Genomic DNA, 17,544 nt, shown 5'->3' on the forward strand with positions numbered 1-17,544 from the left:
TCAAGAGGATGTTTTCCTTTTTGTGTTTTTCTTAGTATTTTAGGCCTTATAATGCGCGACCAAAACAATGTTCCTCTTTAAGAAAGGAGCTACTATAATCGACAATCTTTAATTGCGCAAATAACTTTTTAACTGAGGAGGTCTAGGAAAAAAGTTTTTATAACTTTTTTACTTTTATTTTAGTCCCCTATCCGATGGTATTGGCATGGCCGCCGTTCGTGGAACACCCATATATATATATATATATATACAGGGTGAGGCACTTAAGCCGCCCCAGAATACGAATGCTGAAAGAGGTGTATCTCTTTAACTATAACAGATATTCAATTTTTCCATAGGACATTTTCGAAGCCTCTTGTTATTTGCTTTCAGAAAGGTTCTATGCAAAAATTGAATATCTTTTATAGGTGAAGAGATACGCGCCTTTCTGCATCCATATTCTGGGGCGGTTTAAGTGCCTCACCCTGTATATATATATACGGGTTAGAGATTATAGGGTGACAACCCGAAAAATTTGAAAAGAGGAGACAATTTTAAGAAAAAAATTCAAATACAACTTTTTAATATGATTAATATTTACAGAGTTACATAACAATTTGTTTGGGCGAAGGGCTAGTATAAATTTTTATTCAACTCGGAAAATATTAACAATATGAAGAAATTTCATTAAAATTTTTTATAGAAGTAATAATAAGGAAGAAATAAGTCTAATAACTTTTTACTATATTATTGACATTTTTCCAGTTATAGAACAAAATATTTGGATCTAAATTGGCTTCTCAGATAAACTACATAAATTGTTATATAACTCGTTAAAAATAAACAATTTCAAAAAATGTATAGAATACCTTTTTAAAGAAATTGTAATTTGCAACAAAAAACTCATACGAAATTTTTTCGTATTATTAATATTTATTGAGTAACACAACAGTATATGTAGTCCAAACATATTGTTAAGTAATTCGATAAGTGGTAATGATACGAAAAAATTTCGAATGAGTTTTTTGTTGCCAATTACAAAATCTTAAAAAAGCTATTCTATAGATTTTTTGAAATTGTTCATTTTTAACGAGTTACATAACAATTTATGTAGTTTATCTGAGTAGCCAATTTAGATCCAAACATTTTGCTCTATAACTGGAAAAATTTCAATAATATAGTAAAAAGTTATTAGACTTATTTCTTCCTTATTATTACTTCTATAAAAAATTTTAATGAAATTTCTTCGTATTGTTAATATTTTCCGAGTTGAATAAAAATTTATACTAGCCCTTCGCCCAAACAAATTGTTATGTAACTCTGTAAATATTAATCATATTTAAAAGTTGTATTTGAATTTTTTTCTTAAAATCGTCTCCTCTTTTCAGATTTTTCGGGTTGTCACTCTATAATCTCTAACCCTGTATATACACATGAAAAGAAACAAATAATTTGACAGTGCTAATTTTAAAGTACACGAAGAGATTGTGCCATAGTAATCATCCATTTAGCTAGAATAATGTTGCGTTAGTATATAAAGATTTGCATATTCTAATAGTTAGTAATAAGTTTGTAATTCTATCACAAGGTGGTTTTTCCGCATTCACTCGGGTGTCTTATCTTACGAATAAATTATGGCCCGCGTACCTATAGTATGTCGTTGAGTCAGTTAGGTGCAGATAATTACACTGTACAATTCTGCTCATATATAGAATCGATCCAATGGATTGCGCATATACGTCCATCTGTTCTATGCACTGTGCAGCTCTTAACTTTTTATACTTAACTTTCCTTCATTTCCGCGCGCCTAAGCGCATCAGCTATTTAACGCGAAACGTTCGCACATAATTGTAACATTGAAAACTTCTCCATTGCAATCCGTGCGTTTCACACTCCCTTGTAAATCCTTTAAATATGCAGTGTTCGAAACGTACAACTTTTCCATCAAATGAATATCATATCTATAAAAGTGAAAATGTACCTTGCAAACGAGCCTCGACCTGATCAGCCTTTGTAATACGCGAGGATAGAATTAAAGAAACTGTGAAATCAAAGTACTTGGAAGCTAACGAGCAAAAGCAACCGAAACGTAAGTAACTGAGCGAAGGCGTTCGTGATTAATAACGCTCGTTAGCTCCACTTTGTAGAATAGGAGAAATTACCTTGTCTTAAAAGGATCAATTCTACTTGACTTTTCTACAAATAATTTCATTTAATCCTTTATAAATGTATGACCAGTAATTAGCTAGGTAATGCAGTGTGTAAAAGAAAACTTGATTTGTTAAAGCTCATTTAGTTTTAATATTTGGGAAGTATTTATTGAGAAATATATGTTTTCTTGTGCGGATTATTGTAGGATGTATGCGTTGGAATAATTATGATGGAAGGTTGGGACGTACAATCGTTGAGGCCGGGTCAGGTGTTTAATAAACGTAATTACAATAGTATACAAGTAATTTAGTTTGATATTTAAAATTAGTCTCAATTAGCTCAATAATTTGCTTAACAACGAACGAAAACTGCAAAACTTCAAGATGCGTAATTTAATATTGAAAGTACAAATAATTAAAAGATTTGAAACTATAGAAATGGCTCTTAAATAAATATCTATATATAATAGATGTAAAAATGAAACAATGTGGTAAGAGTAGTTATTTTTAAGAGAAACACGTGATTTAAAAGTTTGTAAAGGGCATCTCTCTCTCTCTCATGTTTGTTCTAGATTTATTGCAACGGCAAGATTTAGAGTAGAAGAAGAGGAACCCTTCCGATGTGCACCCCCTGTGCCCCCTGCGACGTGCGTCCCTATATAACGAAATGTAATTATTTTTAAAAAGGATGTAGGGAGGCCGAGGTGTATGGGTTTCCAACGAGCGAGACTTGGGTCAACGAGAGCTTCTACGAAGTTGTCGTAAAATTGGAGCAAATTAAGCTATGGTGCACAGTATACTTACTAGTGTGCTTGTCCATATGTGCACTTAAATTGTGCCAATTTCGGGGCACGCGCGAGCCACAAAGCAGTCATTCTGATTATTTTCAATCTTCAGCTTGACAGGGATAATCTTGCATTGCTCACACGCAACATACACAGCGAAACTGTGTGTCTGTTTATGTCAGCAAAAATTTGCTACATTTTTACATTTCGCTCACTTTTCTCACGCAGTGTCAGCTTATATATATATATATATATATATATATACGATGAATTAAGACATGCAGGAATACCGAAAAGTGCAGTAGCTAAAACAAAGAAACCTTATACTTATGAACAGAATCAATTAGTCAACCTATAATTTTCTTAACCAATGAAAAGCTTGTAGAAAAGAAATGAAAAAAATAAGGTTATGATATCCATATATGTATATATATAATAATAATGCTTTAATGCAATTTCTACACTCGAGTCACTCTATTGTAATTAGCGATTATTTGATTACGTTGAAACTTGTTGATATTTGCATGATAAATATAATGTTTCTATTGCTCCAACTCGATTGATGCGCACATTTAAAATATCGCAGTCTCGGTTGTTATACGAATAAGGGCTACTTTGCGAAGCTTTTAGAAAACAGTAAGTTATAGTATTGTGTAAACTCTGGACTATCGTGTGTTTAGTTGGGTAAATGGTATTTACCATTGAAAGAGTTTCTGAAGAAGAATAAGAAAAAGCAGAGCATGCAGCGAGAGAGAGAGAGAGAGAGAGAGAGAGAGAGAGAGCGCGCGCGCGCGCTTCGCTGGGCCTCGAGCGAGCTAGGGCCTCCAGGGCGTCCAGGCAGCTCCAGCCTCCAGGCTCCTTTTGTTATTGAAAGTGGGGAAAGAGGGCGACACTTGGATGCGGGCAGCGTGAAAAAATTAATTCGTGTCCGGTCGTCACCCCTGCTACGCTGCTCCCTTTACCCTGCGCGTATCGTCGGAATACTGACCTTAATAATGTCATTAATAAAAAAAACGCTCCATCATAGACGACCCTTCAAACGAAATCTACAATGATAATATATTTCAGCCAATCAGGATGGAAATTTTAAACGACCAATCTATTCGTCTCTGAAAATAATAATTCAATCGTAAAAACGCGATATAGAGATATTTGAAAATATCTTTTCCTTTCTCACACACGCGCGCAATGCCACTTGAATATCAAATTCCGTAATAAGAATGTTATTATTTTAAATGGGCAAATTCACGGTTCGACGGAGACTGCGCGAGCGAGCGAGCGAGCCGCTATTGAGACGGGCATATAGATAAAATTTATAGGAAAAAATGGCAAAATGGAGCGGTCTTTTACGCGCCACGTAAATGACGTCATGGACTGCGAGAGTATATAGCTATCGCTGATGTAGAGAGGGTAAGGGATTCATTCACACATGGGCCAAATAGGTGGGGAGCTTTTGCAGCTGCGTTTGTCATCAAAGTCCCCACCCAGGGCCCGTCCCGTTCCTCTATGACCACTCTGATGGCCGTATCCAGCCGTATCTAGCATTCACCATGCCAAGTAAACGCGCAGTCCACTCGCGCTTACGCACGATAAACGACGTATTTGCCAGCTCTTGCTTCAAACCACATTAAACCTCCATCTCTCGTCACCCCATTACAAGAAAATCATTAAACTATGGAACCCACGAAAAAGATTTTCTTATTCCTACACGGTGTTTAACAAAATTATTAAAATTAAAGTAACAGTTTAAAAGTGACTATTTGAATGAAACTGGACTAAAGACGCGTCTGAAATTTCTAAGAATACGTTGAAAGGAGTATTTGGTATTAGTTATATAGTCAGTGCCGGGTAAACTTGATTTCGTCATGGATAACGATTCTCATTGAAATCAACGCGCGGTAAGTAAAATTTGCTGAATATACACGATTCTGCGACAAAGTTTAATATATATATATACAAGTATGTAATTCGCGGCAGGTTTTGTAAAGGGTTTTTAAAGGTTTTCTAAAATTTCAATTAAATATTCAGCGTTTTTATAACCTCACCACTATGGCCGCTGAGATAATGCATATAGTAAAAGAACGGAATGTGTTTTTTGCAATGACCGAATGCCTAGAGAATGGACGATTAAAATGCGTATCTTCAATGTCACGTTACTTGAGTGTGTCGAAGCCGCAGACAGTTAAATGAGAAAATCACGTACATTCTTCTTCGCTTACCTTTGAAAAATATATATATTTCGTGCAATATATTACTGATTAGACTTAATGAAAATTCCTGCAAATATCAAAATAATTCTGATGAATAAAGGTAAATTAGAGCACGGATAAACGCGCGTGATTGATAAATGAACAGTTTGATCGCGAGAATATTAATTCATCTATATATGGCTTATACTTTTATGCGCGTACACAAATATACATGAACATGGTGGGAGTATGAATGTTGAGTATGGTAACTATAGTTAAATTAGTGCAGGTGTTTATCGCATTTGCACATGCAGTTCACCGCGATCATTGTATATCGGATAAATCCATTAAACGTACCGTGCGTAGACGTTCTCTCGCTCCATGCAGAGCCACGTGGTAGATATATAGGTGTAGGTGGGCGGGTGGCCCAAGCCAAGTGCATCCATAAGCGGTTCATGCGAATTTCTTCACAGTGACTCCTATAGCTGTAGTACGAATTATAAGATCGCGAGACAACTTCCTCTGCTAAGCAAAACTTCTTACCAGGATATTGCGCAAGTGAGAGGCATGCACTATTTCACGTAAATATAGAAATGTGTGTATATACTTCACTTATCTTCAATCTTCTTTCAACAATCGCAATGAAATCGCAATGACAATTTCAAACAAGATCAAACTTACCTTATTACTGAAATCTACGCAATATGCTTGAGAATAAGTATATATATATATATATATCGCATATCTTTCTTCTCTTTCAAATCTCTGCCTGACTATACAGGGTGAGGCACTTAAGCCGCCCCAGAATACGAATGCCGAAAGAGGTGTATCTCTTTAACTATAACAGATATTAAATTTTTCCATAGGACATTTTCGAAGCCTCTTGTTATTTGCTTTCAGAAAGGTTCTATGCAAAAATTGAATATCTTTTATAGATGAAGAGATACGCTCCTTTCTGCATCCATATTCTGGGGCGGCTTAAGTGCCTCACCCTGTATATATATATATAATGTCCGTTGGATTTCAACGTTCCTCGTCATATCGCTCTACATTGATTCGATTCTGCTATAACGCGCGCATATGACTCAGAATTTCTATATAATCTTTCTTTTTTGATAAAACCCGGGTATAGAATGAGGGGTGGGAAGTGTATCTGGATTTTTAAAAAGAAAATATATGGAAAACTCACTGTGTCGTATCTCTGAATTTGAGAAACGTTTGTTTATCAAATATAATACAGGACTCGCGCCATGAGAAGCGACTAATAGGCCCGATCCAGCATCTTTCTTCTTATACAGTACGTCTGAGATGTGAAATTTTGTGAGAGAAAGTAATGCTAGCCTCGCGGTATATTTACCATGCACGCACAGATGTCACGTGTCTTCCTTGACACGATGTAACCCTCCCCCAAAACTCGTGTCATATGTACCATTCTCCCCTTATACTATAGCACACCATAAACATAATGAAACCTATAGCTGCGGTATATGTATATAAAATACAAGAGGAATGTTAGCATCCGGTTATTCCAATCACGACGTTTCCATCCTAATCTAATCATCGACGTGATTCACACGTGCAAACTCTTACAAGCGGTACTTCTTCACTGATTAATTCCCAGCATCAATAAAACTACTTATTTCTCACGTTCACTTAATTGTAGTGTACGTTATTTTTGTCGTAATAATCCTCGCTAGATCGGTAAAGCGAACGTCGAAGCTTTGAAATTCGTGAATATAAATAAAGGTGTTTCAAAAGGCGATAATTTTTCTTAGAAAATGATAAGTTTGTATATTGAGCGTGACGAGAGATTGTCGTGGCAAAGCTCGATTGAATTTCTCCAATACGATACGTCCGTAAATAGTCTCTTTATCATTGGCAATAAAGATGGTGGAAAATGAGGAGGAAATTTTACGCGAGAAGTTATTAAGCGTCGCCTGCACACGTCCACGTCACACAATTCACACAGACAGACCCAGTACATAGAAGATGATTGGATTGTATGAGTGCAATGCTCTAGTGAACTGTAATGTAACGAGTGTGTGGTATACTATATAGGTATACCATATACTTTCACCATGAGTCAAGTTGAGTCTTGAGTCACCCATTGCCATTCGGCCCGTGATTAACTGAGAAATGATTCGGTGACGTCATCGGGTGGTCAAGCAGCACGAATTCTTAGCATCTTCCCGAACTTTGTCAAGCGATTCACGATCCTCTTTGTCAGATGGATGGGACTCACGATGATGGGCCGAGAGATGTATGCGCCATGCGCCATGCGGCGGAATATTCGAGTCACGTGCTGCTTCTTAACGGCCTGTGATTCGTAGTTGGGAGTCACGTGGTCCACCCCTACCGAAATCCGCTTACGAAGAAATTTCACTGGGAAACAAACTCTGTCGGCTAGCTGCCCGCGCGCGCGATCCCAATGTTCCCATCTCTCGCATGGTTTTACGGCATTTTTTCTTCCGCGAGACATTATATTATTTCACTCTAGCCAACGGGTGCTCCTTAATTTCTCTTAATTAAGCTCAATCGAGGTTAACGCACTGTAGCTTGACCCTAGTTTACTAAATTCAGAACACCCTGGTCAACCAGCAGCTTCTTAATATATTTTTACACCACTTTTATCCCTGCGCATTATTTCGTCTTTTCCATCTCTCCTTTTACTTTGCAAGAATCGATCAAGTTTTATCTTTCATCCAGTTTTAGCATGTTTTTACCTCATAAGGATATTCCCAAAGGAACAATATAACGTTACATTTTTCGGAGAAAAAGCAATACATTTCATACAGCAGAAGCGACTTTCGAAAAACATATAGGTAAATGTTTCTTTCTCACCTTTTATACTCAAGAATCAAATTCCTTGGATAAATAAAACACGAATCGTTAATTTCACATCCGTTATGTATCGATGATATACGAACGAGGTGGCGGTAAGCAATATTATCATGTATTAACTAAAACTTGATTTTTAGTTTATCATATATGAATCTCATTGTCGCGGTAGGATGGAACTTATATATTTGTTTACATTTCAATATTTCATGTAGGATATCTCACATTATGAATAACGCTGTCGTGTTTGATAATACTAATAAATAATCGTTATTCTTCCAACTGTATATACATATAAGAAGGTAAGAAAATTATAATTGGCTATTGATACATCTTCGATACTTTTTCCCACTTTCTCTCAATAATTACGTTATTTCCCCGAAAATTCTCCAATTTCTTCGTGCTTCCAAACTTTCGCGCCTTTATTGCTTTTCTTTCCAAAACTACTTATTATACAAGTCGCAGTGATTTATTCAGTCGAGTAAACAATAAGGAAAAAGTATAACACAAAAGCGAGACTCGTAAGAAAAGGAAACTGCGGTTTGAAATTCAGCCAGTGCGGTTGACGCAAGTTGTACATTATTAAAATTAGGTTTTATGGCGGGAAACATGCATATACCATATGCATATTGAAGCAAATAAATTTATTGTAAAATTCAAGAGGCGATTTAAATTATTTAGTGGTACAATTAAAAATGATAATGAATTCTAACGAATGGAATGATATATAAACTATACGTGTTAATTTCTATTTTAAAATGATTTCTCTAATGGCGACACTATATCCTGTGTTTATATATGTACGTCCGTCGAATGGCAAATGAAGCTAGGTAGCCCTACTAATATATAAGGCGTGTTAGTTGATCGGATGATTGGTAAATACGTTGGATTATAGCATCGATAAACGCGCGATTACAAAATATAACGGCCGATATCTGATCTGCCGTGCCATCAGGTTTCAATGATGATTGAGAGTCGGGGAGCTGCTTTCGCGAACGGCGTCGCTATATAGGAAGGAGGGTGGGTTATACAAGTCGTTACAGTGAAAACTAGGTACTTTCAAATTGCACATTATAATCTGATCGTTACAGAAACACACTGCACACGACTAAAATACCAAATAGCTATAGATATATCAAAGAAATGATAAGCGCGACGCGCGTTTAACTCTATACCGTCCTGCAAACATATTATATATAAAGGAACAAAAGAGAGAACCCTCAAGGGGTTTAAAATAAAAATCCCTCCCCCTAAGCTCTCAAGAGTCAAGCAATTAATTGGCATGAATGTGACGTTTGGTATACATATACGTCGCGTCAGAGACAAAGTTTCACTGTGCGCTTTGCAATTTAATGTCATAGTTGACCGGTTCTATTCAGCACTAGCTCTATCGAGCGTGTGCCGCTATATATACGTATATATATGTATCTTTTGTCACCGATAGCACTTGTTACTCATGTTGTAGGCCAGTTTGGCGCATAAAATGGGCTCAGCGGATGAAAACCTCCAAACCTTGGCCACGTGGCTGCCACGAATCATGGAAAATGCCAGTCGAACCAGCATCATCGATGGCGAATTATCCAGGTAGAAACGAAAAGTTGTTAATATATTCAGAAATTCTTCATCAAGTTTTTCATCAAGGTCTTATTGTACTGACTAAAAAATGTAAAAGATGTAACTTTTCTTATTATAGTATATAAATTATATCGAATTAACCTTTAGATGCTCGACAACAGTTTTTTCAAAACAGTGATTTAATAAAATTCTTCAACTTTTTATATCGAGGTGAGACTAAAAGTGGTTTCCAAGCAAAATTATTTCAAAGGTTAATTGAGATTTTCTTTTTGGAAAAAATTATACATGGTTGAAATTGTCGGTAGAATGAGAATACTGATATAGAATGTCGAGTTTTATTTTTTTCGCTCTAAATGATTTTAAATTAACCCAATTCATCAAGCGCCCTGCATGCATTTACTTTAATCATTTAATTGTCTGAAATTTCACGCTGCTCCTGGTCCCGTATGAAACAGTATATATGTTTTAATTTTCAATTAAGAAACGGAAGCACGATGAGGTGTAATTTGACTAAAGAGGTTTGGATCTTCTTCTTGCAGATTTCCAAAGCCTCTGAGAATGTTCGCCGCCGTCGTAGCAATTCTCATCACCATAGTGGGTTTGACGGGAAACCTTCTAACGATCGTCGCCCTTTGCAAGTACCCGAAAGTCCGTAACGTAGCGGCAGCTTTTATAATAAGGTAATCCTACGTATATTTTTCTTTTTATAATATTATGAAGAATTCACTAAATATTGAATTATTCATTACATTGATAAGTTTAGTTTATTGATTTTATTACGAATAACTTTTAATATAGATTGAACAATTTTTTCAACATTTTCCTGAGTGTACATTACTCAACATGTCCCACACACCGCCATTTCGCAGTTATAAATTTTCTACAGATTAACGAAAATATAATATAATTTATAAGAAATGTCCAAATGTTAGAAATAAATTTATATCTAAAATCACACACACACACACACACATCTATATATACACATTTGTAATAAAAATCATAAAATTATACTAAGCATGTAGTCGACTGCAAGGTATAATCTGAAAATGAATTGTGCATTGTGTGAATTGCAGTTTATGCGTGGCAGACTTTGTGTTTTGTTTGCTGGTCCTTCCATTCGACTCGATAAGATTTATCGACGCTAGCTGGGCCGACGTTAGATTTCTTTGCATACTGGTGCCATTCCTGAGATACGGAAATGTGGGAGTGAGCCTTCTCTCCGTTGCCGCCATTACCATCAATAGGTACCGAGAGAAACATCTGTTTCGTAATAAACTAACAACACTCCAGCTCGCTGGTGAAACGTAAACACCATTAGAGAGGAATTTTAAGCCTCGGCGCTGATGAGTAACGTACATTATCATTTTACAAGCCTTTATGCTATCCTGAGCAAATATATCCCAATTATTTGGCCAATAATTCAAATTTTTATGAATTTGTAAAAATAATTATAATATATACATGATCTATTTATGAAAATAAGATTTTAATAAACCCCTCTTAATTTCTACAATGATGTTCATCGATGACAAATTTCAGGTACATCATGATAGCTCATCATGGTATTTATCAAAGAGTGTACAAAAAATATTGGATTGCCACGATGATAATGTTCTGTTGGCTTTTTTCTTATGGGATGCAAGTTCCTACATTGCTGGGAATTTGGGGTAAGAAATCCTATTATCGCCTTATATTATTTATCTCTCTCTCTCTCTCTCTCTCTATATATATATATATATATATATATATATGTGTGTGTGTGTGTGTGTAATTATGATGAAGGAACGTTTGATTTTAGGAAAGTTTGATTACGATAAGAATCTGGAAACTTGTTCCATCGTTAGAGACGATCGAGGTCATACTTCGAAAACATTTCTCTTCGTCATGGGATTCGTCATACCTTGTCTGGTAATCGTAGGCTGCTACGCAAAAATATTTTGGGTGGTTCACAGGTAAGGCTGCAAAGTGGTTTATTATTATTATTGTATGGTCGCGAGGAAATTTATTATATAGTTATAAATATTATACGCGTCCACACATTTCGTTCGACACAGCTCCGAATCCAGGATGCGAAAGCACGCAACGCCCAACGTAAAATCTCCCCATACGCCAGGCAGAGATACCAGAGAGATGAAGCAGCGCAGGAGCGAATGGAGAATCACGAAAATGGTTCTGGCTATATTTTTAAGTTTCGTCGCGTGTTACCTGCCAATAACTATAGTCAAAGTTGCCGATCCTCTAGTTAGATATCCCGGTAAATTTTCTTTTAATTAGGGCCAGTCTTTCCATCTATTCGTAAAACTTACAAATGTATAGCAAATACTGTTCGTGTGTGTTCAAGCTTGACCAAACGGATAAATTTACCAATAGGCGGAAAAAGTGGCCCTTGTTCGAAGCAATGGAAAGTATATATGTATATATATATATATATGATTGAAAAGACAATGGTTTTATAGAATTTCACGTATTGGGTTACGTGCTGCTCTACTTTGCGTCCTGCGTGAATCCAATTATTTACGTGATAATGAACAAGCAGTACCGTCAGGCGTACGCAGGTGTGATCGGCTGTGCCAAGATTCGAGCCGGCCTCACGCCGTTTGGTAGCAGCGCACCTGCAGCCATGATGAATCAGCAGCATCAACAAGACTACGGTCAAGGTAACGTCGACCAACGTCGGGTCATATCGCTCACCAAGCTCTGACACACATCGAGCGCGAGCTACTGGCACTTCGTAAGTCACGACGGGCAGGCAACACGAAATATAGACGGAAGGTTGAGGGGCGGAAGAGGGAGAGGGAGAGGGAGAGAGGAGAAGAGAAAAAGAAAGAGAGAGAGAGAGAGAGATGAGATCGCGTTGCACGAAAAACTTCCTCTTCTCCTTCTTCTTCTTCTTCTACTTCTACTTCTTACTTATATTATTATATATTGTTAACCAAATCCAGTGGCGCCTGCAAACAATTCTGCTCCATCGCTTTACTTACTTCTTCGTTCATTTCTTCTTCTTCTTCTTCTTCGCTTTGGAGAACGCAACCACCCTCTTCCGAACGCTCACGCGCAAATCACTGGAACCTCTCCGAAAGCTGCTCGCTAAAACTGTTAATCTAGAAACTCACAAGCAGAATATCAAGTCCAACAGTGTGGATGGATGTAAAATTCTGCAATTGAAAATTTGTCATCAGTCAAAAAAGCAGAAAAGTGAACTCTGGAGTCGCAAACTTGACCCATTATAGAAGCCAGATTTGAAATTAAAGCTCAAACAAGAAGCTGGCATCTTGTATTTGCAAAATAGTTGCTAAAATTTTGATGCGATGTAACGATTAAACAACGATACATATATTGACTGCAGGCTCCATTTAAGGAAATTTTCTTATCAGTGGAATTTTATCGTTCGGTGATCCCGTTAAGGTGATTTTTTCTTTATTTTATTCTCTCGAACAATCTATTGCTCCATTGCGATTGATTAGTCCGTTTGTGGTCTAGATCCATCTCCATTTGTGAAATTTGTAATGTTTGGGCTATATCGTTCTCTCCGCAGCTGTAACGTCTTGACATGTATCAATACGCTTTCTCGAATATTTGTTTAAAAGCAGCTTTGTTTAAGGTGTTAGTGTATGTTTGTGTGCGTTTGCACGCAATTCAGACAAAAGTTGTCGTTTCTCCCCTTAACGTTTAAATGTAAAATGAGGGTAATGTTAGGGTATCGCCGCAATTCACTTGTATAAAAATTTGTTGAATTTGTCAGGTTGCGGAACACAGCAACAAAGTGAAAACGGTGTATTTGTATCTATTCAGGTCCTTTTTACAAAGGTTTGTCCCGCAACAGATTACTCAACGAATTAATCTACTAAAACCAACCACTTTTTTTAATGTTTCATAAAACTAACGAACGCTTTTATTTATAAATAATAATTATAACACAACACACTCATAAATTAACGTTTATAGCAATACCCACCAGCTTTCATGTATTTCTAATATAACAACTTTCTCAACTAACATTCCTATGCTTGCTGCTATATGTCCATTTTCGTTGTTAAATATGACTCATTCACTCGTTAATACGTGTTTATCTTATATATGTATATTCTTTTATTCGACACTTTTAGATGTATAGTAACCTTATTAGTTAAGTAATGAGTGAATGATTGCTAATTTAGAAAGTAATTTTTAAACGAGAAGAAAACCAAAAACTTAATTTTAATTTTAATTTGCAGACTATTCGAAGGATTATAGCAAGACTATGGTCTCCACCGTCTCAATTGCCATGAGTCCCGTAAGAAATCACTTTGGAGAAGAAATTTAAAAGGATGATACAAAAACGAGGGGCGAGTAAATATGTCCAAATTCAAAAGTTGAACTATTTTAAGAGAAAAAAAGCTTGGAATTTTTATTAAGCGTTATCTTTTCTTAAAAATGTAAATTTAACCGAATTCTGCCTCTTAAATTCATTATTATTTTGATTTCAAACTATAGGTATGATGGAATTTTTTAAGCATTTATATTGAAAGGAGACATGCATATTTTTTACAAGAATTTTAGCTTCCTTCGTTACTGTTAAACGAATCAGTATCGAGAAGATATCTGCAGATTATATATAGTATAATGGATAAAAGTTTTTTCAAACTGACGTTGATCGAAGAAAATGTTTCCCGCATGTTCTTTTAACGAAAGACACAATGAATCTTCGCATGACGTCAGCGAGTTGCCAAAGTTTTACGAGGAAGTTATCCTGTAAATATATATAAATCGTTTTTTTTTATAATAATTATTATACTGTAAAGTTATTAATTTAATTATTGGTAAAGAGTACCGAGGGCGATACTTGTTGAAATAAAATCTTTAAGGCCGATGAGAACCGTTTTATTGTATATAAGATCGGTTAAAAGATTCGCTGAATAAAAACTAAATTTCGATATGGAAAAAATATTTCAACGCAGTGAGATTTTTACTGAGTAAAAACGTGCAGTATTACAAAAAAGTGTAAGATGTACATGAAGCAATGATCGTAATAAATACGATTATTCTTATGAAGAAAGATGGAAGAATAATAAAAATTATATTTTTCCTTTTGTGGCTTATTGATTCTTTATACTCCTTGCGAGTTTGGTTTCTTATGAAAATTCAGTCTTAGTCATCAAACTAATTTGCCATGATTCAAGTCCGTTTGAGCGACGATTGGATAGGTCTCAGGTCTTGCAGCATCCGGACTTTACACGAACATAAGAGTCTCGCAGCCTTACCGAATCACGAATTCCATTTTCAAGTTTAGCTTTCAGAGCACTTTCCACCAAGTAGCGCATCGCCTCGTCTAAAATGACAAAAGAATTGATTAGTTTTTATATTAAATATAACTTGGCATAAAAAAGTTTGACTCGTCTATACTTTGTTTTATCAAAGGAAGGTAAGACTCACCAACGTTTGTATTTTCTTTTGCGGAAGTGACGTACCAGGCACCAATGTTGTTTTCTTTACAAAATTTGACAATTTGTTCACTGGCGACGGCAGTGTGGCGAATGTCACATTTGTTGGCAAGAAGAACAACAGGGATGGAAGAACCATCGGGTAAAGTAATCTTTTCTCGAAGATCGATTAGCCATTTCTTCATTGATTGGAAGGTTGCCACTCGAGAGATATCAAAGACTAAAGCGGCCGCCACGCTAAATACGACATTTTAATATTTCCAATTTCGTATATAATAGTCATGTATGCAAGAGTGCCACTTACGCATACTTGTAGTAAACACGTGTCATGTAGCCCAATCTTTCGTGACCAGCGATATCCCTGCAGGTAAACCATTTTTATTCACTATATATAGATACATATTAACGCAAAACAAAGAAAATTATATATGGCCGGCTTCCCATGTGATAAATGACCGCAGGAAAAAGACCTCGGTGCAGAATATGTAAGAGGAAGAACGAACATTTTCATCTTTCTGAAACATTACTGCCGCATGGTTCAGAAATGTAAAAACGTCTATTTTTTGTAAATACATGAATTTGTAGGGCTGGAGATGTGAGTATACAGTGAGTACACGCTATAGGCATCGTGCGCCAAATACAACGATAGAGAAGTGAGAATGTCTTGCTTTATACGTGTATATATATATATATAGTATATGGAATGCACACAGTGAGAAAAACTGCAAAAATTTAACGATAGGCAGCGATGTAGCAAGTTTTTCACTGAGCTTTTTATACATATGCACAGCTATACATTCTCACTTCGTTAACGTTGTATTTCGTGCACGGTGGCCACGGTGCCTTAGGGACTGTGTAAACCAGCACAAACACAGTGAACTTCACTGTGAAGTAAGAATGTGTAGTAGTCAATATAGATACTATCAACGCCATCTATCGTTAGTTTTTGTAAAACTTCAAGTATATTTTTCGTATATACGTACTTATACCGCTACGCGCTCTCACTTCATATTGTGAGTGCGAGTAGTGTGACTTGTTTTGTCGATGTGCGCCACACACACACACACGCGCACACATCCCTGTATACACATTTATCCTTTTCTATAATGTGTCAGTTTTCGTTCACTTTTCACCGATTCCACACTAAGAATATATTTTGCTCAACTGAATTACAATGTCATTCGTAATTATTAAATTATTAATATTGACTTATGATGAACTACATCCGCGGTCAATTACCGAACGAGAAGGCCGAGCCAACATGATAACTTTCCAAAGAATTCGTCCTTGTTGCATATGTCAATCAATAGATCAGATGTACCATAGTTGCAAGCTTATCTTTGTCTGCGGATCCCAGTCGAGTGTTTTTAGTGCGAAATCGGCTCCTATGGTAATCTTGTAATTCGAGGAGAATTTACCTAAAAAAAAAAAAAAAAAAAAAAAAAAAAAAATAACTGATTTAATTTCACAAACTAAATATTTATAATTGTGAGTGAGAATTTTAGTGAAATAACTGGATAGCTTAATTAAATTAAGCTATAAGAAATTCTTTGCTAACATTTTTATCGTACGGAACTCCGAATGTTAGAACAGACGAAAAAGAAAGATTAGCAGGAGGACCATGCTTTTTGATCGTTCCATTATTAACCTGTTCGCTTCTTAAAATTGTCACTCGAAAAAAATACAGGGAAGGGAAAGAGACGGAAAACCAAAAGCAATTATTTTGCTAAAAATAAATCAGCGCTTATCTCATTATCACTCTAATACGCAAATAAATGCAAATGTGTGAGTTAAATGTGCGTTATCAAAGGTCAACGATAAAAACTGCGATGAGAATAAAAATGTCAAATTTCTAGTTTACCTTCTGCGTATCTTCGTACCAAAGCAGTTTTACCTGCAACAGAATGTTACAATTTGTACAAAATACCAAGCATAGTCTGAACATTAGAATAGATAGTTGATGAAAAATGTATTTTCAAATATACAGAATACTAAGGTGGGGTGATAATAATTAGCGATTGCTCAAAATCCAAATGTAATCCGTCGATCGACGCGATATGCAGTAAACAATTTAGACTTTTGTTTTAGTTCACTGACCGACACCATAATCACCGATGATAAGAAACTTGAAGAGAAGTTCCTTCTGGGTAAAATTCGAAAGAATGACGTCCGAATCGCGCCTGGGCTTTCGCAAGCTCATACTGCCCGTGAGTGACTGTTTGTTGTTGACTACTGTCTGCTGGAGTTTCTATAGTTTTGCTGGCTGTGGAGTGGAGCGGGACCAAATTCCCGCGAACCCAGATCGACGAGCCTCGGAGCCCTCGGAGCCTAACCAAATGCTGCCCAAATGCCACCGTGCGGCGTGCCACGTCCAGTCGTCGGAGTCGTCCAGTAAACGAACGAGTAGACGGATTATTTCCACCTCTCCTTATTCACTCACAGTATCTTCTAAACAACTCTTAACATATCAACAAGTGTGTAGCGCGCGCAAGCCCCTTCAAGATAATTTCATATCAGTTTTTCTCCCCGACCTATGCTCCCGCACAATTCAATACCTCCTAATCGATATTTTCACGATTTTCACGTTAGTCTCTTATCTGAAATT

At 36.3% G+C, this 17,544-nt stretch overlaps 2 protein-coding genes across 7 annotated transcripts; one reads left to right on the forward strand and one right to left on the reverse strand.

Annotated features, from left to right (window-relative positions):
- Window positions 1-4,479: 4,479 nt before the first annotated feature.
- On the forward strand, window positions 4,480-14,703 carry moody (G-protein coupled receptor moody). Of its 6 annotated transcripts, none has more exons than XR_010822686.1 (10): window positions 4,480-4,812; window positions 9,407-9,525; window positions 10,056-10,196; window positions 10,593-10,763; window positions 11,059-11,186; window positions 11,318-11,471; window positions 11,574-11,773; window positions 11,961-12,176; window positions 12,462-12,924; window positions 13,734-14,703. XR_010822686.1 is itself a non-coding variant. In XM_066727939.1 (9 exons), the coding sequence occupies exons 2-8, from the start codon at window positions 9,425-9,427 to the stop codon at window positions 12,218-12,220; spliced, it is 1,155 nt and encodes a 384-aa protein (XP_066584036.1). In that variant the 5' UTR covers window positions 4,480-4,812; window positions 9,407-9,424; the 3' UTR covers window positions 12,221-12,250; window positions 13,734-14,703. The 6 variants fall into 6 exon arrangements, 4 of the variants coding, with proteins under 4 accessions (XP_066584036.1, XP_066584034.1, XP_066584035.1 ...); XR_010822687.1 differs by having other exon boundaries at window positions 11,976-12,176; XM_066727939.1 differs by lacking the exon at window positions 12,462-12,924 and having other exon boundaries at window positions 11,961-12,250.
- A 2-nt stretch (window positions 14,704-14,705) lies between these two features.
- Window positions 14,706-15,124, reverse strand: LOC136773800 (ras-related protein Rab-7L1-like). Its single transcript, XM_066727712.1, has 2 exons — window positions 14,932-15,124; window positions 14,706-14,827 (listed from the first exon to the last, which is right to left on the reverse strand). Exons 1-2 carry the CDS (start codon window positions 15,122-15,124, stop codon window positions 14,706-14,708), a joined length of 315 nt encoding a protein of 104 aa, XP_066583809.1.
- Window positions 15,125-17,544: the final 2,420 nt, after the last annotated feature.

Source organism: Prorops nasuta, unplaced genomic scaffold (assembly GCF_024137725.1).
Source record: "Prorops nasuta isolate Cenicafe-Biocafe unplaced genomic scaffold, Cenicafe_Pnas_1.2 PNAS00005, whole genome shotgun sequence".
Taxonomy (NCBI): Eukaryota; Metazoa; Arthropoda; class Insecta; order Hymenoptera; family Bethylidae; genus Prorops; species Prorops nasuta.

Bases quoted from the DNA above. Each gene is read 5' to 3' on its own strand.
- moody (XM_066727937.1), top strand. From the start codon at position 9,425: ATGGGCTCAGCGGATGAAAACCTCCAAACCTTGGCCACGTGGCTGCCA. The intron at 9,526-10,055 runs GTAGAAACGAAA...TTCTTCTTGCAG, and splicing joins ATCGATGGCGAATTATCCAG to ATTTCCAAAGCCTCTGAGAA. The intron at 12,177-13,733 runs GTAACGTCGACC...TTTAATTTGCAG, and splicing joins TCAACAAGACTACGGTCAAG to ACTATTCGAAGGATTATAGC.
- LOC136773800 (XM_066727712.1), bottom strand. From the start codon at position 15,124: ATGAAGAAATGGCTAATCGATCTTCGAGAAAAGATTACTTTACCCGAT. The intron at 14,828-14,931 runs GTGAGTCTTACC...TTGTCATTTTAG, and splicing joins AAAAGAAAATACAAACGTTG to ACGAGGCGATGCGCTACTTG.